The 22745-nt window shown below is 32.6% G+C and overlaps 1 protein-coding gene across 4 annotated transcripts in view; it reads right to left on the bottom strand.

Annotated features, from left to right (window-relative positions):
* LOC109533631 (protein FAM184A) overlaps positions 1-22745 on the bottom strand; it is a 55750-nt gene that overhangs the window by 5634 nt on the left and 27371 nt on the right. The window contains exons 1-10 of one of the 4 annotated variants that reach the window (XM_048661730.1): positions 11763-12770; positions 5357-5508; positions 5005-5305; positions 4653-4932; positions 4436-4595; positions 3902-4185; positions 3640-3817; positions 3419-3583; positions 1274-1586; positions 412-1060 (exon numbers count right to left, since the gene is read on the bottom strand). In XM_048661730.1, coding sequence (XP_048517687.1) covers positions 922-1060; positions 1274-1586; positions 3419-3583; positions 3640-3817; positions 3902-4185; positions 4436-4595; positions 4653-4932; positions 5005-5305; positions 5357-5508; positions 11763-12517 — 2727 coding nt within the window. In that variant the 5' untranslated portion in view covers positions 12518-12770 and the 3' untranslated portion in view covers positions 412-921. Of the gene's footprint in view, positions 1-411; positions 1061-1273; positions 1587-3418; positions 3584-3639; positions 3818-3901; positions 4186-4435; positions 4596-4652; positions 4933-5004; positions 5306-5356; positions 5509-11762; positions 12771-20969; positions 21429-22745 lie in introns of those variants that run through there. The other 3 variants (XM_048661731.1, XM_048661729.1, XM_048661732.1) reach the window with 3 other exon arrangements.

Raw genomic sequence — 22745 nt, 5'->3', positions numbered from 1 at the left:
CTCATGATTGGTAAAAATCAACGTTCTTTTAGGTCTTTGCCTTCTTGAAACCTTAAATTTGTCTGAATTATTTTCTACATTTGCGAGAGTGGTATGCATGTATTGAGAGAGAAGCAGAAATAGTTTTAATTTTTCACCAGTGTACGGGGTGTTCGATACTTATGGCTTTATTAGGGTTTGGTAAATGTTGTTGTAAAGGTTGTCGGTATCTGATCTGAAAATTACTGCTTTTGCATGTTTTTGTATTTGCATCATTTCTTGGATGCTTTTTTTTATGATAATTTGTTTCCCTAACTAATATATATCCGTTGTTAAAATAAAAATTATGCAACATTTGGTGTGCATGTTGTGTTGTAAAACAGCATTAACAGTGTGTACTTCACACTTTGACTGAGACCCAGGAAAGATAAGAATATCATAATAAGGAATAATGCGTTAATTAATTTCAGTTGTATTCCTTGTTAAAAAGCCTTACTTTCACATAATTTTGTTATATACAAGGCGAGTCATTTTATTTCAGCAGGACTTTGGTATACGCAAAAGTACATTATTTAAAGTTAAGTTTAGCGTATTAATATATGATGGCAAACGTTTCATTTAACAATCTTTTTTTAACAAGCTTTTCTATAGACTTCCACAGTGCCTAGAATTTTTGTGAAATTTTACTCTTACACAAGCTTGCCTACGATGGTGCACAAGTGACAGAATTTAAACGATTGTAAATGTATAATATAAAGCTCACAGCCAATTGTCGTGAAATGCCCTGTATGCTAAACACAAAATTAGACACGTACATATACCAATGATTAATTGAATTCATGCAGTAATTCCGTTATTGGATAATGAATGATTACTGAACATACATAAGTTCTTCGCAATGTTTAATCTCATTCTGATTACTTAGCCAATATATTATTTTTTTTATTTTTTGTTAATAATGTATAACATGGACAAAATAATGAAAAGGACAGTTTGAAAAATGGACTGGGCTAGGATATATGAGATCAGCGGAAAGACCAATACTAATATGGGTGCATCCGAAGATAAGCCACTAGTACAGCTACACATGAAAATCGAGAGAAAAAACATGATTTTAATAACACACAACATACAAGGCCTGTTCCAGCAAGTCTTGGCAGTCAAAATATTTAAGTAAGGTGGAAATGTGTATTTAACCGACTGATTATAGATGGAACAGACCCACAATAATCCGGTTGCGATTTGCAACAATATTGAATTAAGTACATTTCATAAAGATGCTCAAAGTACTTGCCTAACTTTTTGTTCAGCCTCTGTTTTAACCTTTGCTAAATCGCTGTTTTGCTGCGCAATTTCCTGGTTTAAAACCTGCACTCCGCCTTCAAGAGTTTCCACATTATTCTGCAGGTCGTCGAGTGTAGAGTCTTTGCTCTGGATTTCGTTTTTCAAAGCATCAATAGCCTTCAGTAGTTCAATTTCTCTGGAACCATGCGATTTCTGTTGAGCGTAGAATTGTTCTTCCAAGGTTTTGTATTTTAGAACGTACTCGTCTTCAACTAGTTTAATGGCTTCAGATTTTTGATGGATGAGATTTTCCCACTGCGAATCTGTAAAGAAAACCATATGTTAAATTGGGTTAGATTGGGTTAGTTGAAAGTTTCATTAGTTGAAAACCTGAATTGAATATTAAACATACAGAATGGTGTAGGTAGTTTGTCGAAGTATATGCTTGCAAACTGAGGATTCAAGAATATCTGAAAAATCGTTCAGATCTGTTTCTATAATAAGGAGGGAAACCAAAACATAATTTTTACCACATTTTTCAAGATAATTGGTACGAGGCGAATACCAACACGTTCGAGAACTTTTCCTTACGGTTTTTTTTATTAAGATAAAGCCATTCTGTGTAAACAGAACGTTACTGTATTTTCATTTCGCTCTGGTTGCAATTTCACTGTTTCTGCGTTCAGAAGGAACGTTATTGCTTTACTGCTATTAGAAAAATGTGACCAGATGAACCAGAAAACCTAATCATTCAAAAATTACATTGCAGATTGCATACTCAAAAAATCAGGTAACAGTGAACTGACGAACTCGTTTTTTTATCATAACTATAATAAAGTAAAATATATATTTCAAGCCAAAAGAACAAACAGTTTTGAATAATTAAAATTTTGGCATTATTAATGCATGCAAGTATGCAAGTGCTGACTTCGCGATGTGCTAATCTCAGGAACCTCCAGGACCGGTTTCGAACCTATTACCTATTAGAGGTGTAATACACGGTTATTTTTCAGTAACACGGTTACAACGTTCCACTTCCACCTTAGTAATAATGATGATGATAGTAGAAATAGTGATGATATATAATTATTCCCTTTAGTAAAAACATAATTCTTAACATTGGCAAACTTAAAATGAAATATTCGAAAATCAAAAACAAAACATGGGTCAGGAGTAACTACTTAAAGAACAAAAAAACTGATAATAAACTAGAGTGATTAAATAAAATAAACGGTTTATATGCGAAAATGTTTAAAAATATCATTTTAATTTAAAAATGAATTAACATTTAAGAATACATTTTCTTGCAGATGGTTTTTACTGAGTCTAGTTCTTCGCTCGTTTATGACAGCACCCGCTTTAGAAAATAATCTCTCGCATTTCGTTTCACAATAACATTAAATAATCCACAATAACAATAAACAAATGCTTGTTTGGAAAACCTGGACGTAAAGTATTACTCGAGTTAACTTTGGAACCACCAAAAAAAAATATGTCGACTTTACAACGTTTATAACTATTTAAATAACTTTCATTTTATTTCTGACTGAATTAATATTTAAAAATGGCCAGCTTGCTTAAATGCAGGTGCACATTCTGCTTAAAACGTTTGTTATTTTACATTTCAACTGTGATGGAATTTATGTCTTAGACTCTTAGCTGGCTCAGAAAAATTATGTTTACGGATGACCTTTGTTTGCTCATAGCTCATATGCAAGTGTACATTCTGCACCGCTGTTTCGGTTTTATGAGGCGGTTCTAAAAAAAACGGTTAAATCGGTTAGCGTAACTACGGTTTCAGGTTACACGTTTAGAACAATGTTATTTTAGCGGTTACGTTAAATACCGAACATCCCTATTACCTATAGAGAGGTAGTTGGCACGAAACCTATCCTGAGGTGCCAGATATTAACATATCTCGAAATCTGCACATGCTTAGATCAAGAAACGCTGTGTTTATGCGATCCACACATGACCGCTATGAAACAGCAATACTGTCCGATCGGCTTAAAATAAATGGAGCTAAGTTCGAAATCAACTGTCTAAATGGTACATCCGATATATCCTCATTCCATATATAAAACTGAATCCATTCAGGCATATATATTATAATCTACAGGGAATGTAATTGCAATGTTTGCAATAATGTGCTTACCTAATTCTCCCCTATGTTGTTCCACCAACGACTCCATCTTCTGTTGCCCTTCCTTCTCTAGTTGTTCTTTCGCTTTCTCCAGATTTGAGGAGACGTCTGACATGTTCCTTCTCCAGTGCTCCTCTATGTCTTTTAATTCCTGCTCATGTTCAGCATTTAGTTTTTCTGAAATTTGGCAAAAGTAACTACTTCACCTAACATTATTTAATAACCTGCATTACCTAGTTCTTCCTCGTGCTGAAGCGCCAATTTTTCATAGTTATCATGGTGGGTCATATCAATTTTGTTCATTAACCGTCTCAGTTCCATAATGTCTCTGTCAGTGTTGGACCTTACGGTAATCAGCTCTTCGTGGTAATAGTCATCTTTTTCATCCAATGCTTTCTTCAGTGAGTCAATCTAAATCAACAAGGATAATTAGTTAAGTTTCTGTCAATATCAGTTCGAATATGAATCAGAACTATGCAATCATAATCTACTTACCTCTTTTAGGCATTCTCGCATTTTGCTCTCCCATTGGGTTTGTCTCTTTTGAAACTCTGCTTCCTTTTCTTTCCTCACAGCTTCCATAGCAATATACTTCTCCTCATTGTGGATTTGCTCCATTTCGTCTTTTAATCTACCACATTCGGTCAACAGTTTTTCTTCCCAATACATTGCAATCTCAGTTCTCTTTTGATTAAGGGTATCCTTCAACTTCCGCTCTTTATCTAACAGTTCTTGTCTATGAATTCTTTGGATGTGTTGTAGATTTTCTTTTTCAATTTCTAAAAAGAATAACATTCCTTTAAATGGTGCTCCACGAATGGAGACAATGAACGCAAAGTGTGAGAAAGAAACTCAATTAATTTTCTTATGCTGAAGAAACCGACCGTTCAACTTAAAGTTAGCAGAAGTGCGCCTTTTTGTTCTTGATGCGTCTTTATCGAAACTACTACTCACAAGCATTGTGAGTTTTCTAGTAATTTTTTACTTTGCATGTTTTTTAAATGAAAGGATTAGCAAGAAGTTCCTTACCTATGAGATTAAGCAGTCTTCTAGTTTCGTTTTTCAGATTGGATTCAGCTTGCATCATCTGTGCCTGTTGATCTCTCATTTGCTGCAATGCCTTTTCTTGTTCTGAAGTTTGATTTCTCAGTTGTTTTACTTCCGTCTCGTATGATTTTAAAGCCTCGACCTAAAAGTCAGTTATTAGTGCAATTTGCTTTGTGAGTCATGCTTAATTGTTCGTTACTTGGCCCAACATTTTCTGAGCTTCTTCCATTCTCTGTTCAGCTTCTTTATATGCACCCTGCAGTCTTTCCTCTATTAATTTTTCTTTTTCATCTAATTTCTTTTTGCACATCTGTTGTACTTCCCTTAATTTCCATTCAAAGTCATCCAACAAATCCTGCTCTTTAACAATGTTAACGGTTCTCAATTTTTCGAAATCGGTTTTCCACTTTTTTTCAATTTCTTCTTTTTGCTTTGTTGTGGTTTCCAGCGTTTCTGCCAATCGTTTCCTTTCTTCATCTCTATAGCAAAATGAATGAGACTTGATTCAATTCAATATTAATAATAGAGTTAAAATAAAGTGTTAAACAAACCTTTCCGACTGGAGTTCCGCATGTTTAGCTTCCAATTGTTGTTTTTCTTCCTTCAACTCGTTAATTTGATCCTCCAACGTTTCAATTCGTATCCGTAAGTTTTTAATAACTCCTTCTAGTTCACTAATTTTTGATTGGGTTTCCGCCTCATAGTTGCCATACGAATCACTTTTATTTTCAATCTCCTGTGCAAGATCTGCGTTTCGTTTCCTGTAGTTTTCTAGTTCATTTTCTAAGTGTCGTATCTTCTGGCGGATAATTTCCGATTCTTTGTTGGCAGAATTGAGTTCAGTTTGCAGACCTAGAAATATATTCTTTGCAAGCCTATTTCAGATAAGATAAATTGTCTTACGATCCATTCCAGCCGACTTGGCAAATACGTCTCTTTGGAGCTCATCCATCTGGAAACGTAGCTTGGTAGCTTCAGCATCTCGGACCGACAGTTCCTTAGTTAAATCGTTAAGCTGACTTTGGAATTTTGCTTCCTGGTTAATGAGATTTTTCCTAGAAAGAATGGAAAATTTCCTTCATTTCCTTTGCTATTTATTTGTTTATTTTTAGGAATTAACCGGCTATAGAATACCTGAACAAATAGCATTGTGGGCAATTTAACCCTCCAAAGCTGCTTGCTCCAACGACTAATAACTTATACATAGATTTGGATTTAATATTGCACTAAACTAGAACAATGCTAGCAGTTTAGCAATAATTAAAATTTTACAGTATTTAACCATTTGCTTGTGTTGTTCACAACACATTTGAACGACAATGCTGGAAAAATAAAATAAAATATCGACAACGGCACTGATTACTTCGGAAATGTAAAAAAATCTCATAGTTCGTAGAATCGTTTCCTAAAAATAAAGTCACAAATTATTCTTTTATTTGCTTCTAAAAATATATTGCTAACTCAAGCCAAATTCCTTCTAGAGTCTGAGGTAAAGAAACTTGGTGAATGAACTTTTCTAAATATATGTTTTTAATTAGTTGGACACTTTGTCCATTAAATACTTTGAAAACAGTTTAGGCTGAATAATAGAATGCTATGACTGGCATCGCTTGCCAGCATTGTTCAGGGGATGTTTTGTATACTCAATTTCAATACGTTATCTGGATGGTTCTGAGAATGGTTTAATGTGTAAGATCTCAATATTAGACATAAATTAGATATGAGCACACAAGCAGTTGCAGCTTGTTGCTAAATATTTCTCATGCGATACTTCGTGATTTCTTATGTAAATACATTTTATTTCATTTTCTTTAACTCATAGTACAGTTTATTCGGCATGTAGAAAGCGCATGAGTTTCTAACTGAAAGATGTAGTTTGCGTTGTTTGAATCGTCGTCCGAAGCTAAGACGGCTTATCGTCAGCATACGTAGTGATTATTCCTCTCTCACTAACTCTTAGACCAGCTTATATATGGATCGTGCTTCTCCAATTTTAATCCGAAAAGTGCGGTTGTTTATGTAACTCTTGAGTAAGATAAAAACTTGAGTAACTTGTGCTTTACTTTTTAAAGCAAACCATTATGCCAAATCTTATAATCTTAGGGCTTGGGTATAGGTAATGTCGAAAAACATAGCAAAACAGAACCTTTTCGATTCTAACTATTCAGTTATATTGATATGGTTTTGATTGATATACTCTGATAAGAGGAGTCTGGTGGCAATAAAGGTACCTATTCTTTGTTTTCAACAGAAATTTCACAAATACTTGATGCCAGACCGCCGGGGCTATCATCAGCCTTTTACGCACAAAGTTAAACAATCGTTTAATTAGTCGTTTTGGTGATGTTAATTGGCCACCGCGTAGCTCCGATTTAACACCACTAGACTACTTACTTTTCTTGGGACAAATTGAAGCATAAAGTTTATGCGGACAATTCTCAGAGAATTTACCACTTGAAGCAAAACATCCAAGCTCAAATCGCTCAAAGAGACCAGCAAACTGTTAATAAAGTGCTCGAAAATTGGTGTTCCAGAATGAGGTACTGCCGAGCCAGCAGAGGTGGCCACTTGACTGAAATCATTTTCCATATTATTGTCTTATCCGCTCAATGTTGTAGTCCTCGATAAAGAAGTTTTGCCCTACTCTATGTCGGTTCCGATAATTTCTACTGAAGTAAATATACTTGGCATTGTCTCCGTTTATTTTGAGGCCTATCCTTTCTGCTTCCTTTTCGAACTTTATGAAAGAGCCTTTGAAGTTGATCCTGCTATTGCCAATCACATCCACATCGTCAGAAAAAACCAAGAGCAGGTTGGGCCCCTCTTGATGAAAGATAGCACTTGGCCCCTCGATTTTGGAGTTCCTAATTGCATATTCCAATGGTATGTTAAAGAATTGAAGTGAGAGGCGTCACCTTGCTTGAGATCATTATTGATACTAAAGGAGTCGGAGAGACTCTGTCCTACTCTTACTTTTGACAGCGATATAAGTTTTTTTGGGACTCCAAGTTCCTGCATTGCTTGCGACAACTTTGTCAACAATCTACCTACTATGTCGAATACCTGTCTGAAATCGATAAACATTTTGTTGAGTTCTCTGTCGAATTCCCAGCATTTCTCCGATATTTGCCTATAAAAATGGTAAAAATCTGGTCCACAGTGGACCTATTTGATCTAAAACCACATTGGTATTCCCCAGCAATCTCTTCCGTATGTGGTTTAATTCTTTCCAGCAGGATATTGGAGAATATCTCAGACGAGTTATACCATGATAGTTTGATCATTTCTTTTTGTCTCCTTTTTTATGTATAGGAACGAGTACCCCTTCCTTCCATCCATCCGGGAAAAACTCTGCCTACAGTGCTGCTGGGTAGACTGGGTAGCCCAGTAGTACTTGAAGTTGCGGGTCCCAAGCCCGGATAAAAGAGAAGGGTTAAGCGAGGAACTAACCATTCCTTGCTTGGAAAAAAAGCATATTCATGACAAAGGTACACACGCCTCGGACCCGGACGGATCTCTTAAGACAAAACAAGCTACGAAAAAGCAAATTATAATTTGATTGACAAATTATTGACGTGTTTTTGTCCTGCTCTTAATTTTCTGATACTAATCATTCTTTATTGTACTTATACTATATTATAGTCGAGCAATTTTCATTTTCGTTGTCTTTGGATTTAAATCAACCAACCACATGCATTTTAAAATGTTTTGTTGATTATTGATTTCAATTTTCTTTGATTGTGCTTCTGGAAAGACACTCTTGCACTGTATATATTTCTGACAATCATTCTTACGTTTACAAGTTATTTTCGACTTGCTTCCCATCTAATGATAAATTATTTTTAAAACGTTTAATTTGAAACATGAACTTGAACTATAAATACAAACGGTATGCGCGAAAAAAACATGACTTCTGTAATTTTCTATTACTTAATGGTTTCTATTTTAGAAGTTATTTTGAAACAGTACATTTGTTTAAATTAACTGGGATTAATCGGATAAGTTTGCAAAATTGAACATACATTGTTTCAACGCATTTTAAAGATTTAGATTCGAATGCCACTATAGCAAAACAACTTTTGCTTATTTTGAGCCACTTTTGACGCCAATTGATTCATAGTACACCCACTGATTTTAAAAATATTATTTACACATACTAATAATAGGTTTTTATTCTACGCCTGATTATTTTCCGGAAATCGTGTTAATAAGTGTTTTAGAGCTAAAGTTACCTTTTCATTGCTTTAAAACTGAAAATTTGATCTTTCAGGCTTTCAGGATATTGATGTGGGCAGATTGCAAGACAAACATAATGGTAAATTAATTACTCTGATAGTCTCATTAATTTGCACATTAGATACTTATTACTTAATTTTTTTCAGTTTCATGAAAAAAACTATGGTACTATTAGATATAGTAAAATTGAACAAAAGAAAATTCATTTGATTGTAATACGTTGCTAATGTTGAAGAAACAGTTTAAAATGACATTTGAATAATTTTAGTAACTTCATATCAATTATGAGGCAAATTATGACCGTTTAGATGTTTTGTTGAAATTTTAGAAAACTGTACTCTCGACACTCTTCTGGTCTTGAGCGCAATAACACACAACTTCCAATTTTTTTGTTTCACTTTCTTTGAGTTTATATACTGTCTAATGAACAATCAGAACTACCTTCAATTCAACATTTACATAAGTTTAGTGTTATATTTTTTCTTTCCTGGGTTTCAGTTAAAATGTGAAATAAAAATATTCATATCGTTTATTTCATATTTTTTTGAATTATTGTCTACAAATCAAACAAATGTGAGGTTTTAAAGACAGCCAAGCCTAAAAAAAATCAATTTTTTCCCAATTATGGGTTTGTTTTGAATTTTAAATCTGATGATGGCAATGTTGTCTCGCCGAAACGTTAAAATATGAAATAAACGATATGAAAATATTTTACTTCACATTTTGACTGAAACCCAGGAAAGAAAAAATATAATAACAATTTCACGCAGTCAGGAAAATAAATCAAAATAAAGCTAATAATAATAATAATTGTTGAGAACTTTTTTAGGTTGTTCGAAGGCTTTACATCAGTTTAAATGTAGAAAACGAAATTATTAACTATATTCTATGCACACACGTAATAACTAATAATATAGTGCAATAATAAAACTGCCTTTATACATTGAAATACATATGTAATAATGAAAACCAAAACATATTATTACTAGTTCATAACGTATCTGCAAATGAGACAGAGCCTACACTTTGTATTTTATATAAATTAAATCTATTTCTTATATTTTTTTCCACAAAATTCACGTTTATATTATCTGTATGTATGAATATAAATTGTACCAGTGAATACTTATACAAATTTTAAGACACACGTAAGAAAGACTTGTCTTTAAAGTGTTTTGAATCGCTTAATCAGATGTATAAAATGGCTTTATAAAAGAAGTGTTTATCAGATGAGTTAAAAAGTAATAGATTTGTATTTTTTATTTTTCATTTCACTTTGGAATTTAGAACACTTTTAAACCGCAAATCAGCAGAACATCAAGATTTTCAACATAATAATGATAATTGTAATAATACGAACAATGTTGATAGCGACCATACGAGTGTAACAAAACTCGTATGGATTAAAACAGTTCAAAAATACCCAAGCTTTAATAAATTCATCAATATTGAAATTGGTTTTTAGCCAGAATCCAGTATTTGACAAAATAACAATTAATTTTGAGATTCCAGGTCGTTTCCACTAGCCAGGTCAAACTCAAAAAACAGCTCTTATTAATTTCTCGCATCAATTGAATGCATAATAGAATGCACGGACGTCAGTAAATGGAAATCTATTTTTAGAGTTTTCAGAAATATAGAATCCTTGATGAATTAAAAAACAGGATGTTTTATGCTTCTATTGTTAGTTTTAAACAAGTAAAAAATGAAGTACAAAATACCTACTTTACGTGGAGCAAAAGCCGCCAAAGGAATTGAAGGAATTGAAAAAAGTTAAAGAAAGCAGGTATTGGACCAAGGTCAACTAAAAAAAAAATCCCCTGAGTCATTCAAACGCGTGATATCCACCTCATAATGATGATTGCTTTACACGTGGCACATTTTTTATAAAAAAAACTCAATTACTTTGACGACTACTTTAATAAAGTAAAAAAACGCAATACAAATTTGCTTTATGTTTATGTAATAATAAATAAATCGTTCAATTGAAAGTTGCAAGTAGGCACCCTTTTTAAGCTCACACATTTACAAATCATACAGTGTGCTTTTGATAAATTTTAAAAAATCAGTACATGTTTTTCAATTTAAAACAATTTCATTAAAATTTAATATAAAACAATAAACAAAAGTTTTTTTATTCTTAATTATTTTTTTTATCCGGAATGTGCGTAGTTTTTGAAGATAATTCAGGTAATAAATTCATGTAAACTGTTGGTGGCTGGTAAAACTAACACTTTCTTGAACGAGGTTATTTTCATTGAATATTTATATTTTAGGTCAAATTGTATCGACTTAATTTTAGCAGTCTGCTTCGCAGTTCTGTTCTAACTGTTAAATCATTCTTTGTGTAAAACGATGTTTTACATGTGTATCTGTCAAATTTAACGCATTAAGCAAACTTGTGTGTTCTTACATGGTATTTTATTGGATATCTGTAAACTGTTATAATTCGTTCCGGCCTTTTGGCCTGTCCGGTGCTTCAAATATTCGGAAAAAATTATTTGAGGTCAGTTCATGTTTGTTTTGCAATAATACCGCAATATGCTTAACACACTTAACATATTTTCCCAAATTTCCATAAACCTATTTTAGATATTGGTGTATCATTCTAATATTGAAAAATCGTTGTACTGCACTGCTCTGTACCAAAATTTTGTACGAGATTTCTCTGATCTAAGAACCTAACAAGCCCGACTTCCATTTGACAAAATATCTTCCTTTAATCTAAAAACATCATTGAAAATCATTTATAATTATTTGTATCGTTCTATATTAGCTTTTAATGACTCGGTTAGTTTAAGTACATTTTTATGAACATCGAGTAATAAACTGTAAAATATAACTGTCGTGATTTTAACTTTCTTGTAAATTTTTAGTTTACTCGTATTATTATTTTAAAAGCGTTGCTTTGGCAATTCAATAAGGTTTAGTTATTTCCTTGTGCGCTCAAAGTCCTTGAAATACACATAAGCAACCTGCTGACTGCTTCTCACTTGTCACTTTTCTTAAAATATCCAACCTTCGCCACCTTATCTTTTGAAACAATTATGAACAATAAGCAATTAATACATACTTTTTCTGTTCCAGTCGATCATCCAGACTAATATTGGTTTTATCCACATTATGGCCTGGCTCCGTTTCATTCTTCAGCTTCTTATCTTGCGGTTCTTCGTGCTCAACTATATCGTTTCCTTGAATTCCATTAACGGTGTACCTGAAGGTTTTCTTAATTTCCATTACCGGACTTGCGGGTGGAGTTTCTTTTTTAGGGGCAGCAGACTGTACTGGGTTCCTTGGTAAAATTGCCGTTGTGCCATGTCCGCATGGTTTAACACAAGAGCCGCGTCGTTCCTTGATTCGATTTTCGTCACTTCCGGCTATTTTCCGCCCGTTTACGTAAGAATCGCACATCTTTAAGTCGTTTTGTTCGTTATTTTTTTCGTAAAATGTCGCCACCTCACTACTGATAGTTTTAGGTGCATTCACAACATTTTTTGGCATCGGAATGGAATCGGATTCGGGCGCAAGTTCAGGTGTGGAAGGTTGATTATTTATACTCATTTTCAGTTCATCAGTTTTAGATGATTGAGCCACATAATCGAAACCACTAGTTTTCAGCAAGTCAACATCTGCAATGTTTTTCATATTGCTTGCAGCTTCTGCAACTGCATCAGTTTCTTCATCGTTAGTTTGCCCCATAGGGTTTCCAGTTTCAATAGGTGGAGCCCTTGCACTTGAAGGACTTTTATGTTCTCTGATTTCTTTGTCCTTATTCTTTTTACCGCTCCCATTGTCGTCTTTTCGGGACTTTTTAAAAAAGCTAAACATTGTCCACAGCCAATTAGTTAACGACTTAAAGGTAACACATCGTTCGTCACTTATATGGGTTCGTGTTTATGCACACACTTGCTTGATTGTCGAAATAAAACTAAAGTTTCACACCGATCTTTTAAAAAGCGCGTGTTAATTTTAGACCATCTCAGACGTGTCCACTTGTATTCAAAACTGTGCCATTAGTATGTTCTTTGCTTTTCTCAACTTAGTGTTCAATCGTTATATTCGAAATGTCTTAGATCTTTGCCAAGATTCAAAAAACAGACGACAAGAGGTTTAGTGGGAGACACTTGAAGCTGGAACTGGCGTCACAAAAAGAAAATCCCGGCAAAATTAGATTCTGTCCTTGATGTGCATAAAGCATGGAAGCTCTTATGTTTAGAATAGTTTGATTTCGAGATTTCTCAACTCGCTATGTAAACGTAGGCCACTGAAATGTTTACCGTTACAATTCCATTGTTTTTACTAACTTTAAACAATATTAATCTTACTGGGTTTTCCAGTTTTTGACAACATACATCATTGCAGCTGCTAGTGAGAAATTGCTATGTAATTTTTTTTAAATAGTGAGGCCTAACAAAAATACGCACTTATTTCAGGAATATAGGGTGATTCAGGTTTAATTTTGATATCTTCAGTAATCGAAAGAACAGTGAGAATAATGTTTATATATATTAAAACATTTTTTGTTCAATTGCATTGTTTCGGAGATAAAGGGCGTTGCAATAAACAGTCTTCCAGTGTTATTCTCATCAGTTATAAACCGTCCAATTAACGTGGAATTCGAAAAACAAATACCTCTAATGAATAATAAATATTCTGCACAACCGTCAGTTTACACAAATCTTTGTGAGTTTCCATGGTTTACGGTACCGTTAAACGAAATTTAGGTGAATGGAGTACATGAATACATTGTCTCGAATTTCATTAAATATCTCAGAAACAAAAGTCAAGAAAATAAAATAGACAAACATTTCCAAGTTGAATTAGCGAATAGACCTGTGTAGGTGTTTTATTGCAAAACATTTCTGCTCTTGAATTTCTGGAACAAAGGAAGAGTGGCTGGGGCACAAAAAATTTAATGCGGAAAAACCTTCAAGATTACAAGACGTATTGGTGTTGTGAATTTTATCTCAATCAGAAAATTATGTTAAAAAAAACGGAAAAAATCTTGTTCCATCGCTATTTATCTAGAAAGCGATGCGATCTACGAACAAATTTTATACCATGTGCAAGACTAGTTTAACCTCTTCCATTGATTTCTCCCCGAATCACTCCGTACTAAATTTTTAACGTTAATTTGTGTTGGTCGTACAGTATCTGCATACTATTCCATTCAGTGGATTTTTAAGAAGACTTCAAAGTTCAATATTGAAAATTCGATTCGATATTGTATATGCTGCTTGAATACAAATCGTGAAATTCTCAGCAAATATAGTTGCTTACTGCTCAGGTACTCGAGGAATTGAAAGTTAAATTAAAAACGATCTAAAGAAATTCCACTAAGTTCTCAAATTCATATTTGGTTCATTTAACACAATAAAATTTTGTGAAATCACGTATAGTAACGACCGTATATGCGTAATCGGCATAAAGTCTGATATTTTCATCATCGAGTGCAACTATTTTAAGGAAGTGTCGAACGCAGTCTTTACCGATAAAGTATTACCGATCAGTACTCAATACTTATTAATAAGTCTAGCACCTCTTTCAGATATATGCAGAATAATTCATAAAAGTCGTTTTTATGTTAAAAATGTTTAAAAAGGCATTTTTTTAAATTTATCATGTTGCATACATATGTTTAAAATAAAAAGTAATTATTTTAAGCGCTTTTTGCGGACAAAAAATTGATTTTTAAATATTCATACTTCACAAGGTTTGAACAAAAGTAAGGAAACTATATCCTAAAGAAATATAATTTTAAATGCTTCTCCAAAAGAATTCGTTGTTGCTATTATAAATAATATATAAAATAGCTATTGTTGGAAAATGGAGATCACCTATCTAGAGCACTTAAGTTTGAAGATCCACAGGCAGGAAAACTATAAAAACGCTGTTCAATGAGGTTCTACTTACAGAAGCATATTGAAAATGTGTCTAATAATAAATTACAAACTAGGTTAAATTTTAGAGAGCTTTTAAATTGGCTTCATAATGGGAACTATATATGATCAATTCAAATTTTAAAACATACATACAATATGTTGCAAAGGAATAAAGTTATTATCATAAAGGAACAAACATATATGAGTACCTAGTCTACAACCCCCAATAGCAAGAATACGGATATTTCGAAAACTGTCCAATCAAGATCATTTTAATATGAATTTCGAATTTAAATCAGTTTACTTGAATACCGAATACCGTAATACCGAAGTCGAGATACGTAAAGCGTATAAAACAAATAAAGACCACAAACGTGTTTTTTAGTGTAGTTTGCATACAATGACCAGGAACGCTTTGTATAAAACTTGACTTTAATTCAACACTATTACTTCCCATTCCTCCTAATTACTTAAATGAAGTGTTAACTTATACATTATTCCACAGATAAGCTGTTATTTTGTAAACATTTTTTTAGTTTAATTGCGCTGCGAAATAGCATACTGAGAATTGTGCATAATGAAAATGGAATATCGGGTTTACCTATCAACATGTGGCTAAGAGAGGGCTAAAAATAGCGTTAAAAACTGCTTTATATACATTTCCCCACAGGCTAAACGCAATAATTATAGACCAAAATAACGTAGCTTCAAGATTCACGGCCGCAAATTTATAATCAGAAGGAGTTTATTATTATTTTATAGTCTGACGTTACCAGTAGATCCGCTTAAGGTATAACGGTATAAAGTTAATATTTTTTTTTTCAAATTGATTTGGATCAACATATTGCTGAACGCTAGAATCTGAGCACAATTTTTTAAAAGTATACTTTGGCCAAAGTAAAATCAAACTGATTTTTTTTAAATTATTTTGTCTACATATTATTTTGAAAAACTTTAGTAGTGTGTTAAAATTATATGAGTAATAGTATTTCTGCGTTGTTACTGCGTTTTATTTATAGTACTGTTTCGGCAAGATTAATAAATGAAGCAAAGCAATAAACTTTATTAAAATTTAAAAAAATGTAAACTTTATTCGAATATTTCCTAGTAAGTACAAGGAGGTGAAATAAAAAAATCCCAATATTTATGACTTTAATGGTGGATTCGAAACAGTCGAATTTTATGAAAGTTTTTTTCATAAAATTATGTTTTTACTACGCTTTCGGACAATATTTCAGACTTTTTGTAAGTATCGTTACAATTAACATTTATCTTATTATACTGTAAATAGACCTAATATATTTTATTATATGTATGTGTTGGAAATCGGTAAAAGGATATCAAAGTACATTAATTAAAATATTCTATTGCGATAATATTTTTCATTCTAACTGTGCTTTTAGTGTTTTCTAGCGATTTGTAATTAACTCACTAATCGAGTCATCATGAATATCCCTGTAAATATTTGTAGAATCTGGAATGATAAACAATTTTAAATGCGAGTCAACATGGAATGAGCCTGTCGCTGACCCAGATCAAAAAATAGAAATCGTTGCAGTCTTTTGCATGTTGAAATAGGAACCGATATGTATATAGTACGTATGAACTGTACCGACGATCCTGAGGAAATCATTCGCTTTATCATTTGGAGAGTTTGTGCTCTGATCAGATTTGAACACCAATCTAATACCAAAAAAAAAATACTAAGATGATATTTTGGTAATCCATCTATATCAACTTTATATGTAAAGTAAAGTTCCTATATTTCCATTGAGGTGGTATGAAGCAGATTGGGGAAGCAAAGTTAATATTTGGAATCTCTGATTAACTTAATATTAATACATTATTTTCATTTTAAATAAGCACCTTCGCCAGTTTGTTTGCAATGCTAAACTTTGAAATGTTTTGATTTTGAAAATTAGAATATCTTCTAGATGTTTCGCACGAGTACCAGTTGTATACCATAAAGGCTCTATCGACTGGCGATAAGAATATCTCGACAGGGACTTACACTTTAGAAATATCAATTACTGAAGCAGAAGAAAATTGAAGATGCATTAAAATGAATCAATTGCAATAATAAGATTAGTCTACAGTCTGAATAAACCGTTCTTAGATTTGGAACTGCTATAAATCTTCTAAGTTGGAAGAGCAGTGATATAAACCAGAATAACTGCGATAATGTTTTTACGGGAAATCACAGTATAGTAAGAGTTGTCTATCTAGATGAAAACACATTTCATCTTTCAAATTAAATATGAAATACTCTTGCATCTGCACCAGATTTGAATCCAAACAAAACATAGCCGAAGGCGTCTCGAGTAATGATCTCGAAAAAAAATTATAATTTGCATCTGAAACTTGCCTGTGTTTCAGGTTTGAATTAAATGTTTTTTTTGTTGCAACCGAAATTTTACATTTTAACTAAAATAAATTAAACTTTTTGCTTTATTCTAACCATATTAGCCACTGATAGGATTTTAAAATCAAAATTTAAACATATATTTTCAAATTGCAATTCAAGAAGTCGCTACAAGAAGAAACTCACAAATTAAGAAATAAAGAAAGCCAAAATTTGTCAACACCCATCAACGATTGTTGTATTTTATATTATAGCATAATTTTGGCAAATAATATTTTACCCTTATATTTTCCGCCTAAACAAGAAGTTCCCTAACTAATGATACTGCAAATATTTAAAGCTATGGGGAACATTATTGTCAGCTCACTTTATGAACTATTATAAATACGAAACATGTTTTTTCGCAAAATTACACAATGTTTCCATTTTAGAGAAAAAGGAAATAATCGACGTTGCCGAAATCGCTTCAGATATTTCAGTGAGTTTAATATGCCGTGAAAGTTAGAAAGAAAAGATACTTAGCTTTGAACACAGCAAACTTTCCAGCTTCATTAGTTAGAGGAAAGTAGACAAAAAGATACCTAACAGTTGTTTCATTTGTAGCTTCAAAATATTGACCAAATTTTTTAAATTCGAAAACCACATAGACCAAAACAATTTTACAAGAATTGTAAAAAAGTCGGGCTGCAAAATTGAGAATTAAAACTTTATTTGAAAATAGTGTTCGTTGTAATGCTCTTTAATTTCGTTTCGCTTGTTGTATGTTGCACGCTGTTGCTCAGGATATGCCGAAGGTAGCTAGTAATTGCTTCAACTAATCAGAGTTTTTTTAAATCAAAAAACGACAAATCGTAAGAAATAAAAATTAGAGACTAATCTTGAACTGAGTTCAACTAGATATTTTACCATTTTTTTCATAATTAATTATCCATGTACTTTTTCACACTTAAGGAAACCTCTTCATTAAACGACACTCTGGATATCGCCTATATACAGTTCAGATGATCTTTTTCGTGTTACTAAAAACGGCCATTAATTTATTTAGTTATTAATTAAAGTTAATATTCTTGTCTGATGAGAAATCGTATCTACATATTTAAGGAAGATGGTTGTTTTAAAAAGTTTATACTCACCAAAAACTGAATTTTTTCGAAAATTTTAAGTGATTTCCAAATAAACTACATGAATGAAATGGTTGTCGGACATTGAATCTGTATTTTTAAAATATAAAAAAATACCAAATATTTAGATATATTTTTTAAATCCATAGTGATTCACCTTAATGAAGATGGTTATTAACATGTTTAGAAGATCATTTAGATGAAATGTTGAACTAAGTTCCTGTGGATATTCGACCATCTATTAACAAAACACGTGCTTCACTTTTCAACAATTTTTTTGAATACACATTTCGACTATCTCTAGGCTGGCTGAAACGGACCTTCAACTTGGCCACCGAGATCGCCACTTGGATAAAATCTAAGAAAGTGAGATCTCTTTTTTAGATTGCAGTCTTTGGCGATATATGAACTAGTGGGTGTATCCTACAAACATGGATACTACGTATGTGTGGCTAGGCGCATTCTAGTAATGCTGCAGGGTTCTTTAGAGCGAATTATTAGTCGTTAAAACTCGCCACTAAGTCAATTTATAAACGCGAAAATAATTGTACCAGTCAATTTATAAACACGCAACTGCAGCACAATGCTTTCGAAAATTTGTGATAAATTAATGCTATTTGTTTATGGTTATTCTATAAGTTTTCTTGGTTCAGAAATTATTTTTTGTTAGCATTTAAATTGCAACGACAATCTGAAACAAATAAAAATCGGTGTAAAACACATGATTATTTATTATTGTTTCTGAATCACCCCGCATAGCATAAATTAGTTAATAGGTATACTGAAAGTAATTGTTTGGGCTACCAACATTCACTCTAGTGAATCAGTACATCTAGTAAACATTTGAAATTATTGGAAAAAAAATTGGTCATTTAAAAAAAACTGTCTTGGTTTTTTCATTTCCAGAATTTTTAATTTAAAGCAATAGCGATAAATTCGATTTTCTGATTCTTGTGATAATAATATAAATTGAAATATGGGTTAAATAAGAAGAGTACATATCAATATCATGCAAAACGTAAGTAATGACTTATAATTGGACAAAAATATCAAAATGTTTTTGGATAAATTAAATTATCGAGTAACGCACTTTATTATTACATATTATAATATAATTTGAAGTTATTTATTGGCATTTTAGAATCTTGTAAGCAGTTTTTTCATTATCTAAATTAATTTACAAAGTAATATTAATTTACAAAATTGGGCCGTTAAGGGTATTACCGCCAAAGTAATAGAATATCAAGATTGCTTTGAGGTGGCGTCTCACCGTCATGATTTTAGAATATTTCTTAAATTTAATAGAAATTCAGGCAGATTGAAAATTTTTTTTATTTTTAAACCATCCAACCTTTCAGATCTTTGTCAGTTTTAATTATTTTAACGACGCATTTAATTTAATTTAAGATATTAAAAATACTGCATACTCCTAGCTCGGTTTGATAGCGAGAATTCTTTCTGTTCTAGTGCTTCGAATTTCAAAATATTGGACGCAGATACTGTATTAACAGTTAAAACCCGAATTTATTTATTTACAAATTTTCACACACAAGTATTCTGCAAAAATGCGCAATTTGATGAAAGTTACATGTAACGAACATAGTCAAAAGCTTGATCGAACAACCCTGCAGTCTGAAGTCGTTATCTAATAATAACAGAAAATATTCTAAACCAGTTTCGGGGGGTGCTTAAAATTAACCGTTGAAAGAAGCTGTATTATTGTAAAACATTTGTGATTATAGGGCGTAAACTTTTACAAAGCCCAAAGCGCAATATTAGAAGAATGATCTCTTGATCATGCGGCTCTTTTCTTCATAAAAATGTTATGTCCACATTTTTGCACAATATGTTACAGTCTTGTCATTAAAACATTTGCAAATTGCAGGTTGTGGAATCTTCTGTATATTACACTTTAATTAATTTGGTGTAACTACTGAACTAAATTGGGGTTTTCATCCTTACATTTTTTTATCACTGAAATCTTAGGCACATGAAATTTTTGAGTTATCCATGAATGCAATACTTGAAACGGACACACACATCACACTTTATTGATTTATGATTATGTATTAATGTATTTTAACGTAATATTGTAACTTTATAAATTACTCTGATTTATTTTCCTGACTGCGTGTACTTTATAATGTGAAGCACGTATTAAAAATTTTTAAATTACATCTAATTGTTATCTAATTCCTGTAGCCATAAAAGGTTGTAAATTAAATGAAACTTTTGCTGTCGACTGTTTTGGAAGTAAGCGATGTTCTCATCAAATTTAATTTCGAATCACTATGCGATCTTGTCACTCGACTTTATCTCGTTTAATTGCCAATTTGGAACATTCAGAAATCAGTAATAGTAAAATAAAATATTTGGCAAAATGGTTAGTGTTCTTAGTGGTAACTGATAAATAACTGACGGGCTTTTTTAAAACGCTTAGACAACAACTCAAAAAAGTAAAATCTAACTTAAGGAAATAAAAAACCGAACACATGTAATTATGAATTACTCTTTAAAAAAATTTTGGGTTTTCTTACGTAATGCATTTTTTATTTATGATTCTAATTTAAATACGTTTTGAAGTAACCCGACCTATATGTGCTGCTGAACTTTAATAATAATAAATAATTTTACTTTGGATATTATATAAAGGATCACTTGGCCCATTCCCTAAAGGTATTTGTTTTCGGATATAAAGGATTAATTATTATTATTTTGAACGTTGGAGTATAATTTCAGATTAATTCATAGAGAAATAACTGCATATTATGTTTTGAGCCACCTACAAACTGGCTATTAATAACGTTGACACTGAAAAGCAATACGGGTAAGCCTGGATAAATGACCTCACCTGGTTGTTATAATGCTAAACACCTATGATTATGAATTTTAATTTGGCTTCCAATTAAACATACCAGTAGCCGAAGAAGTTGGAAATGGTAGAACAATCCGCGTTAATGTTCCTCAAGTTGAGTCCATCAACAATAGAAACAATTCCCTGCTCAGTGCCCACACTATTTATCCTTGTGGGGCTGTTGAGGGTAATTCCATTCAACCCCGCTTCCATATCGCTGTTGCTGTTGGCAGGACTAAATGAGTCCGGACTGAAGACACCAGTATCATCAGACTCTTCACTAGTAGTTTCACTCAAATCTTCATCGTCATCGATTTCATCCGGATTGTCCAAACTTGAGCTACCGCCGCCCATTTTATTAAACATTTTTTTGACAAAACTCATGTTTAATTATTGTTTTTAAATTTCAATTGACGATTAATTCAAAGACAATGCAATATTTTAAACGCGATTCAAAACGACGCACAGCGTCACTACGATACAACTTTGGCGTTTATTTTGTACGACGCTATTTGCAGAGTAAAGGCACGCGGTATTTAGACGTGAGGCTCGTTCAAATCGTTGTTCATTTTATTTTTGGCTCTAATCTAGATATCTTTTCTCCTGTGGCCATCTCTTTCTACACTGGTCAAATAGCAAGCATACGAGCGAGGTGTTAACATTTAAAACGATGTTTTTTACAACACCTTGAGCGTGCCTTGATATTAAATCTCTTGGCATCAACGTCTATTTCAGAACAAAGATCTTGCTTAGTTGTCTTACCTGCTTACAGATAATGAGGATTTATTTGAGCTTCTTTATCTAAAGTATCGGGTATACTGGGTGTTCAGAAATTAATCTTCACTGCGTGAATTAAGTGAATATTTTACAATCTAAAATGTTACTTTTCTTCTGGAAATGCTTAGTTTTCCATATAGCTATTGCGAAAGTTATTCATCACCACTCGAATGAATTAATCACAAACTCGTCTTTGCTCAGGTGCCCAACGCAAGGGGTTTTCAAGTATATTGCAATATTTAAGATCAATTTTCTATTTTTACTTTGAGGTATATTTGAGTCTCGTCATTTATGGTCTGAATATCACATGATCCAAATGGCCACCTCGATTTCGCCTTCATGAGCTTTCAATATTTAATTTTAACGCGTCAATAGTTCTAATAGAAAAACGACTTCCAGATTCCCACACAAACAAATCTAAGAGAATACAATCAGAACTTCAGTCTTCTTCACCGAGCTTTTCTTCCAATAATGTGACAATGGTATTAGCAAAGTGTGGTGAAATCTCCATCTTGATGAAACCACAAGTTTTCCAAGTGAAATTCTTCCCACAGTGGCCGCAAAACCGACCATTGACCGTAACCAAAACACCAGGTTCACTATGAAAAAAAAATAGATGAGTAACGCCACCACTCCATAAACCACACCAAGCAACAACTTTTTCCGGATACCAAGAATTCTCATGAATTTCTGGAAGATGATTTTTAGTTGGAAAATCAAAATTTTTGTTATTAAGAAACCCATTTAAGCAAAAATGTGCTTCGTCCTGTAAATGTTCTAAATTCTGCATACATTTCAAAATGCTCTAAAGTCCAATCTTTGTCAGTCTACACAATCTTGTAAGAATTTAAAAGTGAGACTTTCCGCAGAATACGCCAAAGTATAATTCTTTTGAACGTTGTGGAATCCACAAATTTGCAACTTCAGCAGCACTTCTTCTAGAGATCAATATTTTTTTGACTGGTTGCAGTAGGACGTCGCATTGGTGGTATTGTATCGTGTAAAGTGAAATTACGCTCGATTTTTTTAACGATTCGACGAATAGCAAGCACAGTAGGAC

The sequence above is a fragment of the Dendroctonus ponderosae genome, unplaced genomic scaffold, assembly GCF_020466585.1.
Source record: "Dendroctonus ponderosae isolate FM_Combo_2020 unplaced genomic scaffold, Dpon_F_20191213v2 Dpon_F_20191213_1, whole genome shotgun sequence".
NCBI lineage: Eukaryota > Metazoa > Arthropoda > Insecta > Coleoptera > Curculionidae > Dendroctonus > Dendroctonus ponderosae.
Note: the sequence above shows the minus strand (reverse complement) of the source record. Positions and strands in the feature narration are given on the sequence as shown.